Below are 24,818 nucleotides of genomic sequence, written 5' to 3' on the forward strand. Positions count from 1 at the left end.
GATTCTCTCTGCTGATTGCATGCATTCAGATTTAGCCGCAGCGAAGAGTAAATCGCAGAGTGGTGAAATTAAACTGTACATTGTCAACATTTCAGACGGGCACATAGCAAATATTACAAATGAAATCAGTTAATGGTAGATATCGTGTTCGAACGACAAAACAGTCAGAGATTTCACCTTATATAGTCATTAACCAACGGTTGAAAAGTCAGAGGGAGGCCTCCGGGGAATGGAGTGGGTTGGAAGAGCGGGAATGGGGTGGGATGTGATGGGAAAGATGAAAGTGGCCTTTAGATTGTAAATATTTCACCATTTCTCTCCATAGACTTTGTTGAACCCTTTACGTATACTGAGGCTAAGATAAGCTTACCACAGATTGTTGAAGACATAACCACATCTTCACCTTAACATATAGAAAATTTGAAGGCAATTGTAAAGCTGATACCACATAACTACAGCTGTACGTGTGTCATCAACTCTCACAACAAAATACGAGCGTGAATTTGTTTTGCATAAAATATTGAATAAATCACATGGCTTGTATATAGATAGCAGTGTACAAGTCATGTGATTTATATATATATATATATGAATGTATATTTATATACACATTAATTTACTTGACATAACACTTACACTGAATTGTGACAAATGCTTTCGATGGGCATTTGGACAGTTCACATCAAACGAAAGTATTTCATAATTACACAAGAGAACAAAATCCAGATGCTTGAGATCAAACAAACACAGCCATTCATCTTGTAACGTAATATAGAATTAAGCCATCGAGGTGTAAATTATCCTATCAGGGGTAATACAGATATTATTCTAACCATGTCACTGCATATGCACATGTACAAACCTCCAACAGAACAACAGCGTGAAGACTTCTGTTTGGAATCCATCCCGTTATCTAGCACAGTTATTCTAAGACTCGATACTAAAGTTTCATCCATTCCTGGAGACTCCGAGAGGGAAACTGGGTTGAGGCAGGTCAAGATTACTGACATAGTTATTGACACATATTTGTTTCTTATTTCTGCTAGACAGTGATATCTCTGTTTATAGCAGCTATGGAAAAGTGTAACAAAGATATTCCGAGAAACTTCAGACTGAAATGAGTAATGTTGTGACTTATCACAGCATTTTACACTTCAATCATGAATTTTCCCTTCTCTAATCAAAATCCATTTTCAATCTTCATGTTCATTTTTAACATTCGTGGACTAATTCGCTAGTATATGAGCATAATTTGGACAAGTGTATATCACATGAAAAATACAAATTACTGTTCAAAAACTTTAATCAAGTGACACATGAAGAAGAGCACAATTTCTTTTTCAAAAAAAATTTACAAAGAGCTCTCACATTTTTATTCTGACATTTCATTTCCTTTCTGCATGGTTTGGTTTTAAAATTAAAATAGAACAAACTATTTCTAGTGTTCTCCATAGTGACGTAATTGTTCCAGATGTTATACTGATTAAGTTAGTAAAATTACAAAAGTCAGCTGCAAGCAGATTACACTTTTGTTTAAATGTAAATGCTGATAACTGCTAAAAATACTACAATACTCTAGTTTCTACAGTACACAATCAAAACTTACCAATGTGAAAAAGATAAAAAAAAAAAAAGCTGTCAGTTTCTTTACATAGCTGATAGTCAGAAAAATAAATTGAACAGATCAATATAGGACCAAAAGAAAAATAAAGGAAAAAAAACTACAGTTCACCTTATTTTAAAGATATGACAAATTGCTTTCTATGAATTGGTTATATTTCAAGTGGCTCACAAGTAAAATTTCACTTGTAACATCTGGAAAAGTTAACGCCTGTGAAAAGTTCATCAATATATCATGTTGTTTTTCTATCACGTATCTCTTTTTCAAAAAGGGCAAGGCCCCATCGCTTTATCTTTGACTTTTGACAGCCTGTGAACTGCATTTTACTAGTAACTGCTGTGAAGCTGTGAAAACTGATATTGCAACAAATTTCGGGAGAGTTTCCATTGCTGCATCTTTCAAGGATTTCTTGATCTTTACGTTTACGTTTTTTACTGAACGCTGTGTGACAGAAAATTTTACAGACACAAAAAAAAGGGCAGATGGGGAACGTGTCATACTTATGTGTCATAACATACATCTGTAATGTACATCACATTTTCTCATGTCTAGAGATGTCATTGACACATTTAAACACATTTTTAACACTTTTAAGAATCTTGTGTCTATGAAAACCCATTATCATTTAAGTACTGGCAGAGGCAGAATAAAACTATCCTATTTTCGTGGGTGACAACATGTGTAAATGAGAGAGAAGAGGAAAGATGCTCAGTAAAAGAGCATGGAAAGTGACAAAGAGAGAGGAGCAAAAGTTGGATGCTTTTCAGTTCAAGTGCATACGAAGAATACTGAAGATACCTTGGACAGAACTAGTTAGCAATGACAGAATTATGCAGCAAACAGGCATAAATAGAATAAGTGTAGAGATACGGAGACGCAGATGGATTGGATTGGTCATATTATGAGGAAGGAGACAGGAAATCATGCAAGAGTAGAAATGGAATGGGCACCAGGAGGAAGGAGGAAGGTTGGCAGACCCAAGACGACTTGGAGAAGGACAGCAACTAAAGAGAGAGACAAGAATGGCTGGAGAAGCTGGTCCGATTTGAGAAGAGCTGCAGAAGATCGACAGGGGTGGAAAGAGAGCATCTTGACCTTATGTAACAGACGTTATGGAGAAGATTAAGATAAGATTAAGATAAGATATCTTTCACACTTTACCCCTTTCTTCCTTTCTAATTTTCTCACCCACCCCTAACAAAACATTAGAGGGAGGATGGGGAGGCGGGTGTTGATGCCCCAGGAAGGTGTGACAGATGGGTAGGGATACAAAGGCTGACAAAAGATCCCTCATTCAAATCAAACTTTCTTTCACTTATTTAGTTTAACAGTTCACCGCCATGTGAGAAAATATCTGCCAATGAAAGCATATACAGTAGAGTATAACATATTCCATTAAAACTAAAAGATAACTTAAAAGCCTCAAGTCGATCCAAATTAGCAGCATGAAGGGTTGTCTGTTATACCATCAAAATTATAAAATAAAATGTTTGCAAATTTGGTAACATAATCTGCTGCTGCTTAAAGAGATTGGTGCCAGCACATCTCAACCCAACTGATTATTGTCTTTGACACTCTACCTGTAGGGTTTAAATCCAAAACAGAATCAACTGCTGCGATCAGAAAACTGTTTGTGGCTCTCATTGATTAACTTCAAAATGCACAATTTTACAACAAGGTGAAAGAACATCTAGTACAGAAGTCTGAAAGAACATCTAGTAAAGAAGTCTTTCTTCTCAGACAAATTTTCACATCATTTCTCCTCTTTCACATCACGTTTTAAGTTAAGAGACACAGAGGTACAATTAATAATGCTAAGCTACTGTAAAGGGCAACCTGTCCTGTAGACACATGAGAAAGATAATGATGGGGCTATACATGATTACACAGTAGACAACCTAACATGGCATAGACAGGTGGTGGTCATGCTTGAAGATTGTGTCTAAAAGTTCAACATTGCAACATCCTGAATTTGCTGGTAAGTTGGGTTTTGATGTTGTTGTTTTTGTCACAGAAAAAAGTACAAGTACTATGGGGACCAACTGGGGATATCGAAAACATATTTTGCACTTTTCACATTGGCGATCGAGTGCAAACTTTGATAAAATGAAAAAAGTGGTTAGATACTGGAGGACTGGAAGTTCAGTAGGGGCAGCCTTAGGAAGAAGTGGAAACTTTGTTAATCACAGAGGGCATGTTACCTGTATGGATGGTGACAAGAGTGAACATACTTACATATAGACACACAGACAGACAGACAGACAGACAGACAGACAGACAGACAGACAGACAGACAGAAGGATGGGTGGAGAATGTATAGGCTCACTAGCTTCTAGAGTATTTTACTAATATCTCAAAATGACTAAATTTGGCTTACTTCATCGTATATGTCATCATTTTCAGCAAAATCGCCGGGCCTTCTTGGTACCACATGGACATGGACGTGCTGAGTAGAGAATGGTTTTTAAGAGATCAATGATGCTTTGCCTTAATATCGTTTAACCATTTTGTTTTAAAAGGGTTTCTGGTTTAATAATAGTGCAATCTCAACAGTACTGTTTTATGGTCGTACTTCTTTCAGGGCTGTGGTATTTTTAAAAACCTCTTAGAGATTTTTTTGAAACATTCCTTTGAAATAATAGGGCTCTGACTCTACCAAAAAAAATACGAACCAGTTGCCACTTCTCAAAGAAAGAGGCACCTGTGCGGCCTAGGAAACTTTAATTTCATCTCTGCTTGAGTCACTTTTACTTTGACGCATATCATGCTATGAAGATGCTATATGGTTATTTATACACATGGTTTAAAATATACTATGCACTCTTGGTTTGCATTCATCAATACATAGGAGGACTTGAAGTGAGCCACCCTGTTCAGTAAGGGTAGCCTTAGGAAATATAGTCATGAAGATTTCATCACATCAACAATTTTTGGGGGGAGGAAATGAAGTGTTGCAATACATTCACACTGGATCACACCACTTTAGCATGATTAAAACAGTCTACACTTTGAGAGACCTAGCAATGAATGTGTGACACAAGATTCGAGGGTTCGATTCCTACCTTCGCCTGATGAGTCCCAAAAGGACAAAACCGGTCGTGAAGTGGAATTTTTCTGGTGAGTTTTTCTTTATTTATTTACTATATATCTGTCATACCACTTGCTACACATTCATTTCTTATTTACTGCTTGGTTGGATTATGAAGAGTGGTTATTCTGTGCAAATTGTCAGATTCAAAGCACCAGGGGTGCACTACTGTATGTACAATCATAACACTTGGGTAATATGCCCTCATTGACAGTTATACAAAGCCAATTTATAGGCATTCACACACCAGTAGAATCACTGTGGTCGAGTGGTCCAGACTTTGGTCTGTGACACAAGATCCGGGGATTCGATTCCTACCTTCGCCTGATGAGTCCCAGAAGGACGAAACTGGTCGTGAGGTGGAATTTTTCTGGTGTGTTATTCTTCATTTAATTACTTTTTATATATATATATATATATATATATAGTCTAACAACCCCACCAACAGAACGGACGCAAAAGAGAATACACCGACAGAACAATACACCAACAACCCTATAATCCCCGGTAACCCCGACGAGGATCCTATTTATTCATGGAGCATAACTTGAAGCTACCAGTTGTCTGATGATCGCTAAAACGCGTGAAACTCCGAGTTACAACTACTAGTATCAACATATATTTTTCGCTCTGTCCACTGGACATAGAGCACTCTGCGCCAAGATAGACGCCAACCAGCCAACTCTATATATATATATATATGTATATATATATATATATGTATATATATATATATGTATATATATATATGTATATATATATATATATGTATATATATATATATGTATATATATATATATGTATATATATCTATCTATGTCTGTCTGTCTGTCTGTCTGTCTGTCTGTCTGTCTGTCTGTCTGTCTGTCTGTCTATCTATCTATCTATATATATATATAAATATATAGAGTTGGTTGTTTGGCATCTATCTTGGCGCAGAGTGCTCTATGTCCAGTGGACATATCGGAATATATGTTGAGACTAGTTGAGACTAGTGGAACACTAGTAGTTGTAACTCGGGAGTTTCACACGTTTAGCGATCGTCAGACAACTGATAAAATCGTCAGACAAAGGAACCACACACAAAGGAGCGAACACCAAAGAAAGGAAAATAACCCCACCAACAGAATGGACGCAAAAGAGAATACACCAACAGAAGAACAATACACCAACAACCCTATAATCCCCGGTAAACCCGACGAGGAGCCTATATATTCATGGAGCATAACTTGAAGCATATAAATATATTAATATATACATATTAAACTCACAATTACCTTTTTGGTCTATCTGCTGCATTCAAGCTTTTGTTTTCTATAGAAATTGTTTGGCTTACGCAGTTACTTCAGTGTTACGTACTTCAACAGAATCTATAGTTTGTATCCCATGACAACACTGTCAAGAAATCTTTTTGTAAGCAAGCCAGGATCCAGTGAAGGTGTGGGGAAAGAAACCCCTCCCTCTCACTTCTCAACATCAAAATAAAAACAAACAGAATTAAAAGAATTAATTAGCAAAACCTTGCACGCAGACATAATTTTAATACAGGCTAAATTTGCCTCACAAAGCAACACCAGTCTCATTTTGTTCTGGAGAGGGGACTCCCCTCCCCCCCCCCCCAAGGAAAAGAACCCTAATTGTGAGTCAGCTATACTATGTCTGGGGCAGACCCTCTGCAATTTAACAACTTCTGGACCTGCCTCTTGAAAGAAGTTCATATCCATATCTTTTTTTTTATTCTCTCGATCTTTGGAGTAAAATTTTTCATTGTTCCACAGATAGCTATGGATAAAAATCAATGATTGGACATCAGATCTACTAAAACTGCTCGACAACTGAATGCTAAGAACAAGATTTGGTTGAGTTTTCATCAATGTAACAGCTTCCTCTCGACATAGACATACCCTCTACACCTGTTATGACTCAATACTTTCTCTTGAGCATAAACCGTTACCAAACAGCAGACAATGAACCGTCGTCTAGAGATGGGACATGGAGAATTTGTAACTATTGGAAATACTTGATATCAACTTCTGGAGACAGTTTATCAATTTTGACTGTTTTTTACTGTGACAGTACTTAACGTATTAAGGTAATAATAGTATGTCCTCGGTTATTGTGAGTCACCTGAAAAATTATTTCATAGTGTTTAGATAAACAGTTGTTCAGCTGGTAAAAGAATAACAAGTACAATCTCATTGTGACAGTAAAGTTGAAGCGTTTAACAAAAGTCACCAATTGTTTAAATCTTCTGTTTCTTCAAAATCTAATGGCACTATTGCAAAACTCTTAAATGTACAATACTTCCATGCTGGGTTTAGAGTGGCTCAGCTAATCACATGACTTTCCTTTGATAATAACTATACTAGCAATTAATTCCTCCATAATTATTAAGGTGGGATGTTTTCATGTATGAATTTACTGATTGGAAGGACCTACATTAAGACTGGATACTTACTTGAACTGTCTGTCCTGCATCAGGTCCGTCCTGGATGGCAATAGATAGTGAGGTAGCCTTAAAGTGTCCTTCTAGGTTCTTTGATACACTTTGTGCGGTCTGAAACAAGTCTGCTATTTCATTCTGTGTTAGTCCGGCAAATCTCTCTACTAGTCTAAGTGGTGAAATTAAGATATCTGCAATTTGTTAACAAATACTGTTAAGGTCAAAATCAGTGGTTTATCCTACCTTAGAAGTTACATTACAAAACTGTTGCAAAGATTCCAATCAATTTCTTGCATACACAGAGCATAAACAAACTACTACACAAAAATGAACAAGAGACTAATCACTGTTGACCCAGTTCAAAGCAACTTGGTATGCTAATTGCACAGAAATTTTCTGTTCTTTGGTTTTATTAATGTCGCAAGAGATTCTATGGTTCCATGCTGTTCAAAAAATCAATTTCCAGACTTTTCAAGACCAAACATGTATTCTTGGTTTTAATATGATGCCTACACATGATGTGAGAGAAATGTTAGGCTACCTATAGTAAGCCTAACAATTGTAACTCTTGCTAAAATCTATCTCTAAATTGCAAAATTATTGGAAATTCATAGGAAAAAATACATCTTAAACTGCCAGCTCCAGACAAAAATGTTCTTTTTGTCAAAGAGAGAAACCATTTCTTAAAAAGTTATGAAAAACAAAACATGCTCAAATGAGGATTTTTCTTCCAATATCCAAACTAAAATTCAAGGATTTCCAAGACCCAGAAAGGAGGTTTTTCTCAATATCTACTTTTCCTATTTTCCAGACTGCATTGTAAGCATGAGATTCTTCAGCCGTATGAGAGACTCTATAACTTTTCAAAGCCAATATAAGTACGCAGAGTAGGCCTAAGATTCTTTCCCATTATAATTACTCACACCTACCCTACCTTACATAAGACATTATCACCAAAACTGGCACTTATAAACAGCAGAAAAATGACACCTTGGGTAGTGTGGGGAAGGAGATCTGTGGCTGAATAAAAGAGTGAGGTGCATTGGTTCCAATCTACAGTACAAGTAGAGGAAGATCGATGGTTTCAGATTTGACTGAAGGCAATAAAACATAAATTCCTTTATTATTTACACTTTTTTGAAAATATTAATGTCACAGAAATGTTGATCAATTTATTCTACTTATGATCACACAAAGCAAGCTAAATGTAAAAATGACATCATCGCAAAATGCTCATAGACAGCAGACACATTAAGCTGTTCGTCTAAGTATGGCAGTGTTATTTGATATGAATATGAATATGAATGTAAGAGACTGACTTCGGTCAGCCTGCGGCTTTGATAAGCCAATGAGGCTTCTTGTTGAGTTCCTGCTTGTAGGAGGATCAGAAATACATTTGTAAAGTTATCGACCATAAGTTGATGAAACAACTGATCAAATAAAAAAAATTTACATGAAAGAAACAAAAGCATTATACATTATGGAAAGACTGCAAGGTAAAGGATACGTCCAGGTACAACTGGCTTTCGATTGACAAAAGCAAATGAGAGCTTCGACTTGAAGAAGACTGCAGATGATTGGACTATGTGTTGACCAAATCTAAATGTGGCCATGTTTACATCATTGTTGGTAGGTGAAGTCATTTACTGGCCTGGAAGAAACAATTTAAATTGGTATGAGGGAAACTACACTGGCGAATTTTATTCAGCTCAAAATGTTTAACAACAGATAATTCAATAAAAAATGGAATGTTAATATGAAAATTGCATTGAGCCCTGTCATTTTTTCTGGGCTTTTAGGGCAGTAAGATGGAAAAGGTCGAAGTTTAAATTTGGCAAACACACATTGAGACTATAAGTTGTAAGACAATTATTTTGTGCACAGACTGATTAATGTAAAATGTAAGAACTAAACAGAACTAAGCCATAGGGTTACCCAGAGTACAGATACAACTGTCTATAAATCAGCTAATTAAAACCACAATAAGTCTTGGAGCTTAGAGATACTGGCCACAACTTCCTGCTTAATAGAGCCAGGAGATAATCTTCTTTGTAAACAAAAATTGATTTTTCAATGCATTTCATTTGGAAGTCCTGGATTAGTTCACTACAGCTTGTCCAGTTCTGCGTAAATGTAGGTTCTTGGGCCCTACATCATTTTTAAGACATTCAGATTCCACTCAAGAGATTTACCGTAAGAGTTACTAATTGTGAAGCTGGATGAGGGAAGGCAATGAAATGGGTTGGGGGAGGAAGTAGCCCTGTGTAAATGATCTTTTAAACTTGTTCTCGGTATATAGTAACTTGCAAAAACTCTTCGTACAATACACATAGTGTTCAAAGTTTCTAAAGGGACATGTGTTGTAAGTCAAAAAACCATAATTTGTTCCTCTCAAGAATTCATACCACATATACATTGTAACATTTTGATGAAAACTGACAATCGTTTTTAAATGCCTAATGGCTTAATAAGGAGACGGAAGCAAGAACTTGCACATAAAAAGAGGTTTTCAAAGGTGTTGTATTTAAAGCAAAGAAAGTAGACCTACTTAATAGGTATAGATTACAAATTCTGAAAGATATTTTTTACAGGCAGACACTAACTTTTAATTGTGATCTATAAGACTTGAAAAACATTGTACTGTAAGAGAGATCTAGACATTAAAGAAAGTTTATCTTCAAGTTTCATAATTTCTATTTGATTTTTCATTGCTTCCAGATACATTTAAGCAGTTTCTTATGGTTTATTTCTGTTTCTTCCAGAACTGGAAGAAACCAAGTATTCCCAGAAGAAACCAAGTATTCCCAGAAGAAATCAAGTATTCCCAGAAGAAACCAATTATTCCCAGAAGAAACCAAGTATTCCCAATTTCTTTGTTTCTTCCCAAAGAAACTGAACGCTGATGTGAGCAGCAACAAGGTTGACATGACTACATGCAGTTTAAAGGCATTGAAGACGCGCCCCAAACCGGGTGCGGCCATCAGGAAAAGTTAACTTTCCGTTGCTTGCAAGTGACATTTTGTTTGTCGCTACAAAACGCAGACAGTAATGAAACGTGATACCTTGTTATCTTTAGCTGGACCTGGGATGTCCATCACTGTATGTACTGTGGGTATTGACAGCAGCTGTATGTACTGACTGTACACTAGTGTCTAATTACCGACGGTAGCAAGTTGTGTGTGTATTTTCTGGGATCGATGGTGGCGTCTAACACTGCTGTTACACCTCATTCAAAACTAGGTCACATTACCGGCATTAGATGTTTCTTTTTGGGCGAGTCTTCACACCCATTAAGTAGTTACCCTACCACTACCCAATTCCATCCATCTATCAGTCATGCATAAAATACTGTAGTGAAACTTTTTCCAAAGCATCAGTGCTAGCAAACATGTTCATGGCAAATTCAGCAAGGTTTGCCAACCCTGGGCCACCACATGTTACGTTGGTGGAAAAAAGCTTTACATGGAAGTTAAAGCACAAAAAATACTATAATAACACAAACATTTAATATATATACTATTGCTATTTTGCCAGCTACAAATACTTATTACTCCTGAACAGCCATTACTACATAACTCTCACAACACTATCCCACTGCAAACCATCCTGAAGTCCTAATGGAAGTGGATATAAAAAGTTTGTACAGGTAACACTCTTTTTTTATGAAATCCAATATGTTAAAATGCAATAAGTTTGCAGTCCTGCTTCAGGATTACTAGAAAATGCATAATTTTATGCACACTGCGAGTGGATAAACACAAGAGCACTAGCCTACTCCGTCTATAGTTGCCCGATCCAATCATAGGGAAAGGCCAGCTGCAAGTTAAGCATGTATAACAACTAGCCTTAAAGGCATTGAAGACTCGCCCCAAACCGTGTGACTGAAAAAGTTAACTTTCTGTTGCTTGCAAGTGAATTATTTTCGTGTCGCTACAAAATGCAGACAGTAATGAAACGTGATACCTTTATCTAGACCTGAGATGTCCATCGCTGCTATGTACACTGTGTTGTGGGTATTGATCGTAGCTGTATGTATTGACAGTGCAATAGTGTCTTATCAGGGAGATGCTACTTAGAGTAGCAGCTCCCTGGTCTTATTACCGACGGTAGCAAGCTGTGTGTGTATTTTTTGGGATCGATGGTGGTGTGTAACATTTCTTTTACACCTTATTGGAAACTAGGTCAGATTACCGGCATGAGACGTTTCTTTGTGCGCGAGTCTTCAAAGCCTTTAAGCAGGTCTTAAACTCCTAAGTCTAAATAGCCTAGTGTCAGAATGTTGTTTACTTCCTAACAAAGTTTGGACCGGTTTTGCGGGTCAGAAGTATCAGATATTTTAGAGCGCAAGTTTAAGATACTTTAACCTGGGGCCAATAAGTACTGCGGGTTCCGAGCTATGCTGTGGGTTCCATGCAACTGATTTTTCTCGTGGAACTAGGCCTACCCCTCGGGCCTAACTGTAATTTTTACGGCGATTCCAGAATGTTGTTAACATATCATGTTTATGGAGCTCAATTATTCAACGTAGGCAATCTTTTAGAAGCTCCCATATTTAACAACATTCAGTTGAATGAAATCCAAATTTTTCACCTCAAAAAGTGAAAGGGAACTGTAGGCCAGGCTAGAACTTCAAGCCGTCAACATCTGAAGAGAGAAGGTTTGTATCTTACTATCCGCTGGTTTCTAGCCTTCAAAGTTATAGACAAATTGGTCAGCTATGATGATCCCACCGGCTCTCACTATATTCTAAGTCTTCCATACACTTTTAGCTACGTCCATATGGAACGCCAAAAGGACAACAGGTGGCGCTGCCACCCTTAACAGGAGGTGCTACTACTCTAAACAGGAGGTGCTACTACTCGAAACAGGAGGTGCTACTACTTTAAACAGGTGGTGCTACTACTCCTAAGTGAAGAGGCTACTGTAAAAAGGTGGCGCTACTACTCTAAATACGCGATTCTACTATTGCTACAGGCGGCGATGCTACTGTAAATTAGTAGCGCTACTACCCTACACGGAAGGTGCTACTACTCCAAATTGGAGTCGCTACTACTCAATAACCAAGGCGTCTTTCCAAAACAATATGCACATAGGTGGTATTATGAAAGTCAATCTAGGTGCATATGCAAATCACATTCTTTTCAGACAAGACCAACCAATCGCAAGTCATCTTTGTGTTTTTCGAGGAGGACAGTTCTACTACAAGAAGCTTCAGCTTTGAATGCGTCTGGACACGTTTTACTCGGTGACTCTTTGTATTCAGGTTTAAATATGTGTATGATCCATTAATATATGTTACTAGTATATATAAATATGGGGAACATCGGGATTTAATTTCATCATGGAAGACTGTCATATTCAAATTTTTGTATTAATTCATTTATTGTATCTACAGATCTACTGTCATCCTGTTTGAATACTGAGGTTTTGATAAGCCAATGAGGCTTCTTCGCGAGTTCCTGCTTCTAGGAGGATCTAAAATATATGCATACATACATCCCTGTTGTTCTCTTGGCGTTCCATGCAAACAGGTAGTGCTTCTACCCTTTACCAACCATAATATAATCAAGGTCAAGGAGGTCATTTGGGAAATTTACTGGGGGCCACCAGTCGACAGGCCGGCTGCTGGGGTACACGGCCGTGTACCGGAGCCTACGGGGCGGCCGGTCGACAGGCTGCTGAGGTCCACGACCGTGTACCGCAGCACACTGGGGGCCACCAGTCGGCAGAGGTACACGAGGGTGTGCCGGAGCGTGCCGAGGCCCCAGTCGGCAGGCTGGCTGCTGAGGTACACGAAGGTGTGCCGGAGCACACTGGGGGCCGCCGGTCGGCAGGATGGCTGCTGAGGGTACACGAGGCTGTGCCGGAGCACACTGGGGGCCGCCGGTCGGCAGGCTGCTGAGGTCCACGACCGTGTACCGCAGCACGCTGGGGGCCGCCGGCGGCAGGCAGGCGGCTGAGGTCCACGAAGCCAACGCCCCCTCCCTGGATAAGCGTCTGCTTAATATGCTTTGCAAAACATGTTTCTGGCAATTCTAAAACTACAATGAAAATGTAGTGAAATTTTCCGACTGTCAATAGCCGACATGTTGGCGTTCCATTGCACATGCAGCAACACTTCATATAATGACCTGTTAAAGTTCGACGTCTTGCTATATAAGTGAATCCAAACGTCTTCATTGTGGACAGCCGATAGCTAACATATGTCTACACAAAGGAATTAAATGAATGATGTCAAATTGCTTCATTTGTTATAAATATTCATTTCAACATCAGATATGACACAAGAATTTTTTATTTGGCAACATAGGTAAAATGATGTTCTTCGTTTGATTGTTGCGCTTATAACGAACATTTCGACATGTATATATGTATACGACACTGATCAAGAACAGAGCCGTATACGGCTGTGATCAAGAAAACACAAGACTGCCATCTATATAAGCAGCTGAACAAGATACTATAAAATAAGAATATCAGAAATCAATTAACAAATGTTTGAGCACAAACGGATGCTAATACGGGCTTATAACACTGGCGGATCCAAGGGGGGGGCCAAGGGGGGCCATGGCCCCCCCCCCAAAGGCGAGCCAAAAAGTGTTTCCGAACATCCGCTAAATCATATGATTGGAAATTTAAAAAATCGAGAGGAATAGCAGTGGTAGACTAGTCTAAACCTTTTCGTTTTCTGGTTTAAAATTAAATGCAGAGCTCCCAACTGACCCGCAATTCGCGGGAATTAGACCCGCATTCTAACACCCAAACCCGCTGACCCGCACAAGTGTCCGAAAAAACCGCATTGTCATTGTCAAGTATACATAAAAAAAAATGCATCAATTTTTGACTTAGCAACCATCATTTCTTTAGCATTTAGCATAATAGAGTATAAAACCTCCTTTACAGTATCATTTGAACCTCAAATTAGCCTATATTTCTTTTCATTGGGGCGAGCAGCGAACATTTTCATGCCACGGGAAAGAATGAATTATCACCTACTATTCAATTTATTGATGTTACACACAAAATAATGCATATTTCTCAGAAAATTTTGGGTGACAAAAGCCTTTCTAAGTGCCACCATTTTACATGTAGGCATCACCAGGATTCCAAAAAAATCAAAAGGGGAGGGGGACACCCCCTCCCCTTATACCCTTCCCCCAGGACGGCGATTCGTGGCATGGACCAGCATTTGCCTTCCCAAGAGTTGGGAGCTATGTAAATGTATGCATGGGCGGCGATCCTGCGGGGGGGGGGGGGGGGGGGGAAAGGGGGATATATCCCTCCATGAAAATGGGTGGAGGGGATGTAATACACCATATCCCCCCCCCCCCCCCACCAAATGCCAAGGATAAGAATATTTTCATGCCTACATTTATGTATCATCGTGAATGTACGGCTCTTTTTTAGCTTCATTTCTCGCCTACCATAAACGCAGTGCGATCTTTTCAAATAAACCGTCTTTATCTTTATCACGGTATTGATATAGTACATATATGCACCCTCATAGTATTCATATAGGCCCTATAGTAGGCCTACACACGTACATGTTCCCTCGAACAGCTGAGAATCTCATGTTACCAGGGTAATGCTTTATACACGTTTCACCTGGATGCCGTAGCAATCGGTACCTAGGAATGTGACTATGTGTAATTGTGTATTGCATGTGTATAGGCCTATAATAGCCTGCATGAGGCCATTTTCTTCATCGAATAATATAAAAGAGCTCTCGAACATTCTAACGTAGCGCCTGAAACAAGATTGACAGGGGCAATTTTCCCCAAATAACACCCGAAATTAAAAAAAAAAGTATTTTGGATCCTGATTATGAGATATTTCGGACATGATATCCCTATTTTAAAGTTGGGTATATGCCGCTTGGAAACCTTGGGAAGTGCCGTTTCCGGCCATCTAGAGGGTTTGTAAATCCCCAAATTTTCTTGTACGCTTCGCGCCAACTCATGGTAGCGCTACGCTTAGATAGTCAACAATGTCATATCCCCCCCCCCCCACTCGGAAGTACGGATCGCCGCCCATGAATGTATGAGCATGAGGATTTACAGTTTAACACAATTTTGCAGTTACAGGCTGGTTGTAAGAAATCTATAACCTATGAGAAATAAAATTTCTTGAGAAAGATGATCCCAACTTTGTTTTATAAATACTTTAGAAAATTACACCTGGGAAACATTTTTTTTAGAAGTAAATTAACATCACCATTGTACACTTTTGTCGCACCAAATTGCATCTGAGGGCATTCAGTAATAGAAAATTTTCCAAAGGGGAGGGGGCACCCCCTCCCCTTAGACCCCTCCCCCATATCACTCTAATGCCACTTTGGCCCCTCCCAAACAAAGGTCCTGGATCCGCCAGTGGCTTATAAGTGTAATGAAAACACACCTTACGCGTGTATACTATACTTACCAATCAGAGAAGAGATCGACTATAGCAGACTACCATTGTTTCTTGGTTTGGATCAATGAGCGTCGTCTGAGACAGGTATGAGAAGCGTGCGGTGCTAAAATCATCATGCAAGCATAAAATAAAAAAATAATAATACAAAAAATCTATATACCACATTCTGTAAATAAGCAATCAATACATAATACAAGTTTAATTTTGATTCTGTGTGGCTGATAGCAACATCTTCAAGCTGCTTCGACAATCCACAGAAAGACAGAACTTGAATTGGAATAGGTAACTATTTCTACCAATACTGAGTAAGTTATCAAGAATTATTGCTACATTCCATATAATAAAGAGCACGATAGACTTCGTATCAGTTTAATATATAACTTTTAAACAAGCGATCTTTGTAAACGTTTACTATACAGTCGTGATTATTTCAGAGAATAAGAGATATACCTGGAATTCAGTACACGCTTATAGCTTCAAAATTTGGATTGGGAACATGTGAACATAACATATGTTACAGAGGCCCGGAATGGGGCCAGGGGATAGGAGGGAGGGGTAAGGTCACATATATCCATACATACAGATGCATGTCTACGAAAATGTCAACTCATCGATTATAATATATACATATCTTTTAAATCAAAGCAAGAACAAAGTTAGGAACATATTTCTTTAATTCTTATGTTTCAGAATCAAGATGACCAAAACGATAATAATAACGATTGTTGTTGGCCTGATATTTCGCGGTAAGTAATATGTTTTTTATTAAATGTTGTGGAGAAAGTATATTCCCAAAGACGAAACCTAGGTAAGAAACGCCAAGGATTCTCACGGTACTAATACATACCCTCAGTGCTAATCCCCTTACATTAGGATTGTTACCACGTGCAGCGATTAAGCCAGGAATTTGAAAAGGGGGGTGAGCACTTTTTGCGATTGATATGGGGGAGGGGTTTAAGGGAGGGGGTGTCCCCCCTCCCCTTCGAGATATTTTTGAACAATTGAAGGTCCTTAGATGCGATCTGGTGCAATGTTTTGCCAGTTTCATCATTATCATATGATATCATATTATCAGCAGATTTTGTTTCCTGTTTGAATTCTTTTACATGTTCTTTTACATAATATAAGAAAGACAAACATAGGCCTAGTGCTCTATTACAATTTTTCCAGTAGGACGATTCTTGTTTATTGTCCAATGTCTACATTTGACGAACTTAACTGATGGACAATATAAACTTTCTTATTTTGTAAGACAGCCAGATGTGCAGTGGCCTAAAAACAAATATCGTTATCGTAGTATATTAGCAGTGTAATAATTATTTATAGGAAGTGCGTATCACGTACGCTTGCTAGCTTAGCTTCATAACATTCTGTTCGTGCAACAACTTAGGACGAATCATAGGAAGGATGAGAACGAACGTTGTCGACGTCGTTGTGCATACGGTTAGGTAGGCAATATGTATTTTATTACGCAGTGGCCAACTGTAGGTTTGTGATATAGGCTATACGGGCTACATATAGCTAATTGCATCTGCAAACTAAGTAAGTATAGTTGAATCAGTAGGCCTGAATGTTACTATAATCGAGTTAACGGAGCTGACGAGCATTCAAGATCAAAAGAGCACTGACAAAATACCATGCTAAAAAACAATAGTTTTTTAAACATTTTTTTCGACACTGAACGTGACCATGACGGTGGTCTATAGCGCACGTATCACCATTCGCTTGAATTGGGAATAGATCGAAATATCACAAGATTCTCTGATAACATATACATCCCTAATAGCAATGGTTGATATGAATTCAAATGATGTTTGATATGTTGAGTAAGACTGTAAAAATGTAATACGTTTCACCAAGTTAAATCATTCGTGTCATTCGTTTGGAATACACAAACTCAAACATTTTGAGATTTACAACTCCAGATAGCTAATATCAACTAAATTTATTCCGTTTCGAAATATCTTGACTCTGTTATTTTTTCATAAAATATCTACAAACCGTGATCCTTGCATCAATAATCGACTATTTTTTTATATTCATTTCTGCCCCCCCCCCTTTGTTTTAGATTTTGTCTTTTTTTCTTGTTATTATCGATGACGTTGAATCCTTTCTTTAAATGTAACTAATAAATGTATCACTTCGAAGTTAACCACATGCATATACCATCCAAACGGAATATAATATGTCCCCCCCCCCACCCCGCCCCGTAGCGTCCAGGTGATATCATATTGGGCAAACTTCCAACATGCTAACATCAATTATATAATTGTGTATATTTCGCAAACGGACAGTTTTTGTTGTAGTTGAAAATAATTAGCTATAGCCACCAGCATCATGGTATATTAATAATGAGTTTTCTTTGCTTCATCAATAGAAAAGCTCTCTGATTTCAGTTTTTCGATGCTCAAAATCCCATTAAAATGCTGGTTATTATCTCGACTAGTCTAATTTCATGTAAATGAATTAAAAGTTACGAATATCGTGCCCCTCCTTAAATTGTTGGTGAATTCCCCTCACTTGAAACTCAGAATTCCTTGCTACGGGCTTGATATGCACTCTACCGCACTCCACACGTTGAATGGTATATATATGTAACTTTTTTTCAATCATGGAATCCGGGATCATATGGAAGAATACAAGCACTACGGGAAGGGCATATCCCACCCACCCCTCCCCGCCGCTGTAACCGTGCACGGTACGTTCTATCGAAGGAGGGGGGGGGGTGGGGTGAACACGTCTTCCGGTTGCTGTGCCCTAAAAAGGGATTACCACAGCCGGGAATCTTCCCCTATAATAATTCTTTTAAACTTCGTTTTCAGCTGATACATTAAAGTGTTACAATTCCTACCAAATTGGGTGTCGTGATGCAGACAATCAGTATGCTCTGACGTGCGCTGGAATGGAACACAATAATCGAGATCCAATTGAGACCGTCTGCGCAGCGGGAGAGGAGTGTGTGAAGATGACTGCTTTATACAGTTGTAAGTACGTGGGTAAATTAGAGTAAACATTGTTTTAGGCCGCTGTTCAATTGATCAGTATTGTCCCATACGGGCTCGGATCTAAGGATTATGGGTGTGTACACCATCAACCAACCACCACCCTCCCAACCCCATTTTCTTAATCACATCCAAACATTGGAAAGTAGTTATCAGCATCATTTCGTGCATTTCTATGTACTTGTAGATCTTGTCTATATATTTATTAGTTGACTATATTTATAGCCTAAACATGACACAGAATGTACAATTTGACGTTTATTTTTGTTCTCTGGCAGACTCTATATTCGTGAAAGTCATATTCAACAAACTGAGGCCATGCCCAATATATATTTTGTGTATATATTTATAAATAGTGATTCATTATCGTTTTCTTCAATACTTTCTCCAGATAAGGATATGTTTATGGTCGATCTGGGCAAGGCAGAATGCAAACAAGTAACAATTCAAGATTGCGTCGATAGAGACATGCTACCAAAAGAGTTTGAGGTCGAACTCCGCCCACTCGATGCTTTCATTGAGGCATTCGATCTTACGGAAGAAAAGTTGGAAGTTTGCACTTGCAGTGACAAAGATCTTTGCAACAGGGCCTTTAACACGACTGGCGGATTTCTAGCCATTATATTGACGAGTCTCGTTGCCTTCAATGGCTTCATACTGGGATAAGTTTTGAAGCAAACTTTGTTTCGCTCCAAAGTTTAAAGTTAATATGATGTCAATAAATCGGTATACGAAATCGATATACCAAGCATCTATTTTTTAACATGAATAAATCGTGAAAACGGAAAAGCAAAATAGCAAATTCATTATCAAAGTACTTCCGCAGGTGTGTAATACGATTACCATGGAAACCAAAAACTACTAAGTTCTTGAAGGGGATATAGGAAATGTATGTCATACATAGTTTTAAGTGTCAAGTTAAATTTATTGATCATCACAGTCTGCGATCCTTCCCCACTTATTAATATATTCATTTTACAATTTCAACCAAAAATATTCAATATGCTTTCCAAGCTGCCTGCCAAATTCGAAGTGGCGTTTACGTATATATGTATCCAATTGTAACAATCAAGCTTATGAATATGATACGTACAACTAATCAATCTTATACGACGGTACAAAGAGAAACCCCTCTTTGTTTAGTTTCTTTTTTGTGATCATATGCTCAGAATTTCACATTTCTACAAAATATAAATGAAAACATAAACAAATATGGACTTTCATTTTGCTTCAAATTCAATATTCTTCGAGTAGGTTGTATTGATTGAATCTGGTCTTTCATGCAGATGTTATTATCTGACTGTTGTTTTATTATTTTCATTTTTTTTTTATATGAATGATGACAGAATGACCTATATATACTACTGTACATTTTCTTTTTATTTGCAAATACCGTTCGTATAATTTTGGTTCATGCCAAATATATAGTGCATCCGAAGAGTTCACTTGACTCTGTCCATCTTCTCCCCCTACTCCCCAAAAACCACACTTTGATCTCATCAACTACCGCGTAATTAAAGGACAAATACTGCAAAGTGGACAGGATTGCCCCAAGAGTCATACATGATCATTACCAGAATTTTCTGTGGTGGACTACCCCCGCCAGAAACCCCTAATTGTCCCCCAAACCCGCCCTCAAACCCTCACCCCCGAAAACAAAAATCGATCTTGATTATTTCTACGAGTAACGAAGTGAACAGAAGAAAACTAAATGACATACAAGCAGAAAGTTTATGTTGTTGTTCAGCGAGCCAGAATCCCGACCCTCCCCCCCCCCAGCCCCAGCCAACGCACACACATACACACAAATTATTCAGCTTAACGATTAATCTGGTCACACTTACTGCAATAATGTTCAGCATACCATGCATCATCGTCATACATTATACCCAACAAACACAAAAACGTTTTTAAAACGTTATTCAAACGTTTCGTCTTTTGTTTTGATAACGTTATTTGTGGTGTAATAATTATGTCACGAAAACGTTTTCAGGCTATTATTTCAAAACATGTTTTCGTTAAAACATTAATATAAAATTAATATCTCATAAAAACATTATGCCGACGTTTTTATAACATCACATTTAACGTTATAAAAACATATTTTAGAGGCTCTTTTAAAAATGTTATGATAACGTTTTGTGTTTGCTGGGCAATTACCAGACCTCATCGGTGGTGTTACACACCTGCCAGTATAGTATATGTATTCATCCTTCTATTTTCTAAGACAGTTGCCTAACAATTCATACTCGCTCATGTCAAGGGATTTATGTATCCGGGGTACTGCGGTAGATTAGTACTCGAATTCTGCACTTGGAGCCGGACACTCTTTTTTCCCCAAGGCATCCCTCCATATGCTTTCAGGCCCCCAATTGACTCCGGGCCCCAGCGCTGATTACCCTTTGAAATCCTGGGTCATGTGGACAACTTCAAAATTTAAATTATGCATTTTACAAAATCCATTTCTACTACAGAAAAAAACAACAACATTGTAATAATAAATACAGTAAATAGAACTTCAAGCATATGTGGGTCGATGATGCCATTATAGACCTGAACAGGGTAATTTTCTCCCTCACACCCCCTCCAATTTTGGTGAAGATAACAATGTGCTACATTCCATAAATATGACCTGCCACCTTGTTTGGTAAAAGAGTAAAAAAAAACATCATATTTGTAATTATTTCCTTTTCTTTTGCAAAGTTGCCCTCTTGCAGTTTCGTTGACCACTTTAAAGAATTTGTAATTTTCATTTGCAACTCACTGTGCTTATCAAACTGTATATGGGGGAAGGGGAGGAAGGTGGCGAATGACTGACCAGGGCCCGCTTGTGGCAAAGGTACCCGACCCACAGAAATGTTTAATCTATGCCAAATATTTTGCAGTACGTTTCATCAGGTGACCCGATGAGCTGGTCTGTAGTTCATATAGCCTAGTGCCCTAGTCTATGGTTGGTATTATTTCCGTCAATGTCACTTACTCTTATCTAGCGTCATACTTTCATTGTGTTACATTTTGTACTTTTCATTCCACTGCCGAGTATTGCTGACGAAGGTCCCAGTGGGACCGAAAATTCCAATATATTTTCTAAAACAATATACTCCTAATTTGTCAATATGAGTCTGCATATCTTATTTCTCTGCTTTTGTCTTTTTTTTCTCTGTTTATTCAGCATATTTTCCTTTTAAACAATATAGCATATACATATTGTTATAATTATAATCACCTTTTACAATTCTTGCATAGAACATGTTTTTTTATGAAATTTCAAGAACGGAACAACTCTGGGCATTCAGAAAATGCATGTTGTAATTGAATATAACTAACTTTATCTTTCTTACACTTACTTGTTTTTGAATGAATATAACGTTCAACATCAATTGCAAACTGTTTGTAATAGGCATGGCTAAGATTTAACCCGTTTGCTCTTCTTGTTAACTAAATTTGTTGAGAAGATAAACGAGTTCCTTTTTTTTGACACTATCATATTTTACCAATGTAATTTGCATATTATGTGTTGCTAATGTCTTTTTTATATTTATGTATAATGTCGTACTTTTGAGTTTTGCAAAGTCACTATACCATTGAACACTGACAGTGTCATGTCAGCTGTTCTTCAACGGCTCAAAAATGTAACGGTACTTTTGTCCTTTCTTGCGATATTCCTATATTTGTTTCTCTCCAAACGACGTATACATTCACGATTCTATAGGCATCCAAAATGAGAAAGAAAAAAATATTTTCGTGTATGATCGTAGACGAAATCAATAGCTTTAATTAAGAATTAGCAGTTATTTAGATGTATACTGGGGGAAAGGGTCAACAGGACCTTGCCGCTCAAATGTCAACAAGCATTCTCCTGCATGCCACTCATGCCACTCTATATGTGCCCTATCACTGAGAAACTCAATCGTTAATTGTAATAAACCTCAATTTCTTCAGAAAAGTACTTTTGAATACTGAGGAGTGCGTTTTGAAATCGTTCCAGCAATTTTTAATCTGCTCAAAATTGGAACCAATATTGATGAATATTAGAAGATCAGGCGCGTAGCCAAGGGGGGGGGGGTCGAAGGGGGCAGCCGCCCCCCCCCCCTTGAGCATATTTTGTTTTAATGCTTTTATGATATCGCTAGTATTTTCAAAAGAGAAAACGCTAAGATGCAACTAACAAGGCCTGGGAAGAGCCATTTCCAGCGATCTGGGAGGCATCTTCAGCCAAAATTTTCTTGTACGCTTCGCGCCAATCATGGTGGCGCTACGCTTAGATAGTTTGAAATGCCGAATCTCCAGTTTCGCCCCTCCCTTGGCAAATTCCTGGCTACGCGCTTGTAGAAGATCCACTACCTTTTCACTGTACAACACAATCATTGCGGCCTGCATTGATTGTATATATGGCGTGTCTGTGACGTCATGCTGGTTCGACTCCTGCGTAGTTCACTACGTTGTGTCCTTGGGCATGGTATGGCGGTCTGTTATACTCAACTCGTGATCCAAGGATTGCTGGTTCGATTCCTGCCTAGTTCATTACGTTGTGTCCTCGGGCAAGATGCCCTACCTCAATTGCCTCTCTCCACCCATGGGTTAAATGGGTACCTGTGAGGTATCTTGTCATTGGGCGCAGTATATAACTGCAGCCGCCTGGAGGGATTGTCTCTGGGACAGGTTATCATTGACCAGGGGTAACATATCATCTGTAAAGCGCTTTGAGACCTATTGCTGGTATAAAGCGCTATATAAAAGTGGAATATAATTATTATTATTATTATTATTATTATTATATAAGCAATAAATGACAATAAAAGTACTGAAGACGCACATGAAGGGATTGAAAATCAGTTTGGCTATTATAGTGACAAAGTTAAGGAAGAGAACACACGTCATGATGATTGCCTTGATGATTGAGAAAAAAATGAGCGTAAAAACTTAAAGGTATTCTTAGGTAATCTTGTCTCAACGTATTCCCCGATTTAAAAATAAAAGCAATGCCACCCTCTGTTTTAGCGGCAACAGATTCATTCATTTAATGTGGCATTCTCATCCTGAGCTATAAACAGGATATGTATCTGGGCAATCCGTATCTCAGTTGTGCCTACCCTATAGGCCTACTGTGTAATCGTAGTGTGCGTTATGTGCGAGCATTTTCCGCTGGTTCACAATGGTGCTAGTTGTACACAAGTTTCTATTGGCATTGAAACACTGCATTTGTCAGAGTAAAACAAATCCTCCATGCGACGGGGGAAAACCTTTTTTCCCGATTTTCGCTGGCATGTCGTACGACAGCTACAGACCGAGGGATCTGCTGCACTTGAAATATTCGCATCGCTACTTTGTGATAATTTACTCTAATCCGTTAAAAGTAGCTTTCTGATAGATAAATAGTATAAATTTATTACTAAGGGTACACAATTTTTTAGTTTTGTTGTTGGCAATCCACATGTACTTCCTCTTTGACTATACGTTCTCTTTTTAACCCATGGAATCAGATTTTAGTACACGTGCACCCGGCATTATATAATCCAACGAGGTCAATGAATCTGGAGAAACTATCACACAGTAAATACGCGCGTACGCGCGTACCATGTATGGAGGGTCATGTGATGTGTTCCAGGGTGGTACTAATATACTACTCTCCCTATTACGCATGATAATTTCACCCAACTAGTACGTAAATGTATTTGCGTGCTTAGAGCAGCAGACGACACCCGTTACCTAGCAATAACCGTGCTTGTAGCCTAACGTGATAGCTATATTTCCGTCGAACAGCATTAGGCTCTGTTCCATGGAGAATTCCGTGGTTGCACTGAACTAAACATTTCCCCACATTTCATTCACTTATAGCGTGTTGTAATAACGTTAGGCCATATGAGACAAAGCTTGCCTCTAGAGCTGTATTAATAAGTAAGATCTATTATGTAGAAGGCCTGCCTTCATTCAAGAGAATAAGGTTGAACGTTAGCATTAGCACTATTTCGTAGGCCTGAAGTACCAGTACCTTCTTATGCCGTTAGTTCCCATGTCCGAACCGACCAATCTTTCACGAAGTCACTAACACTGTTCTCGAACTGCTACAGAGAAATATCAGTATAGTACCACCCTGGAACACATCACATGACCCTCCATACATGGTACGCGCGCACCCAATTGACATGAATCCTCCAGATTCATTTACCTCGTTGATATAATCATCGCCAGCTGATCTCGTGATTGTTAACCATAGAAATTGAAGTAGGGCTTACTTCAATTTCTATTTTG

At 38.4% G+C, this 24,818-nt stretch overlaps 2 protein-coding genes across 6 annotated transcripts in view; one reads left to right on the plus strand and one right to left on the minus strand.

Annotated features, from left to right (window-relative positions):
- Nucleotides 1-11,954, minus strand: part of LOC139962013 (bis(5'-adenosyl)-triphosphatase-like) — a 61,930-nt gene extending 49,976 nt beyond the window's left edge. The window contains exons 1-4 of one of the 4 annotated variants that reach the window (XM_071961810.1): nt 11,823-11,954; nt 8,660-8,803; nt 7,168-7,343; nt 3,999-4,067 (exon numbers count right to left, since the gene is read on the minus strand). In XM_071961810.1, coding sequence (XP_071817911.1) covers nt 3,999-4,067; nt 7,168-7,343; nt 8,660-8,795 — 381 coding nt within the window. In that variant the 5' untranslated portion in view covers nt 8,796-8,803; nt 11,823-11,954. Of the gene's footprint in view, nt 1-3,998; nt 4,068-7,167; nt 7,344-8,659; nt 8,804-11,742 lie in introns of all 4 variants that reach the window. The other 3 variants (XM_071961809.1, XM_071961808.1, XM_071961811.1) reach the window with 3 other exon arrangements.
- A 3,764-nt stretch (nt 11,955-15,718) lies between these two features.
- LOC139961988 (uncharacterized) lies at nt 15,719-19,306 on the plus strand. 2 transcript variants are annotated; one of them, XM_071961760.1, is made up of 4 exons: nt 15,719-15,869; nt 16,255-16,310; nt 18,387-18,548; nt 18,958-19,306. In XM_071961760.1, the coding sequence occupies exons 2-4, from the start codon at nt 16,262-16,264 to the stop codon at nt 19,230-19,232; spliced, it is 486 nt and encodes a 161-aa protein (XP_071817861.1). In that variant the 5' UTR covers nt 15,719-15,869; nt 16,255-16,261; the 3' UTR covers nt 19,233-19,306. The 2 variants fall into 2 exon arrangements, with proteins under 2 accessions (XP_071817861.1, XP_071817862.1); XM_071961761.1 differs by having other exon boundaries at nt 15,768-15,846.
- Nucleotides 19,307-24,818: the final 5,512 nt, after the last annotated feature.

The sequence above is a fragment of the Apostichopus japonicus genome, chromosome 20 (assembly GCF_037975245.1).
Source record: "Apostichopus japonicus isolate 1M-3 chromosome 20, ASM3797524v1, whole genome shotgun sequence".
NCBI classification, from domain to species: Eukaryota; Metazoa; Echinodermata; class Holothuroidea; order Aspidochirotida; family Stichopodidae; genus Apostichopus; species Apostichopus japonicus.

Bases quoted from the DNA above. Each gene is read 5' to 3' on its own strand.
- LOC139961988 (XM_071961760.1), top strand. From the start codon at position 16,262: ATGACCAAAACGATAATAATAACGATTGTTGTTGGCCTGATATTTCGC. The intron at 16,311-18,386 runs GTAAGTAATATG...CTTCGTTTTCAG, and splicing joins TGTTGGCCTGATATTTCGCG to CTGATACATTAAAGTGTTAC. The intron at 18,549-18,957 runs GTAAGTACGTGG...TACTTTCTCCAG, and splicing joins GATGACTGCTTTATACAGTT to ATAAGGATATGTTTATGGTC.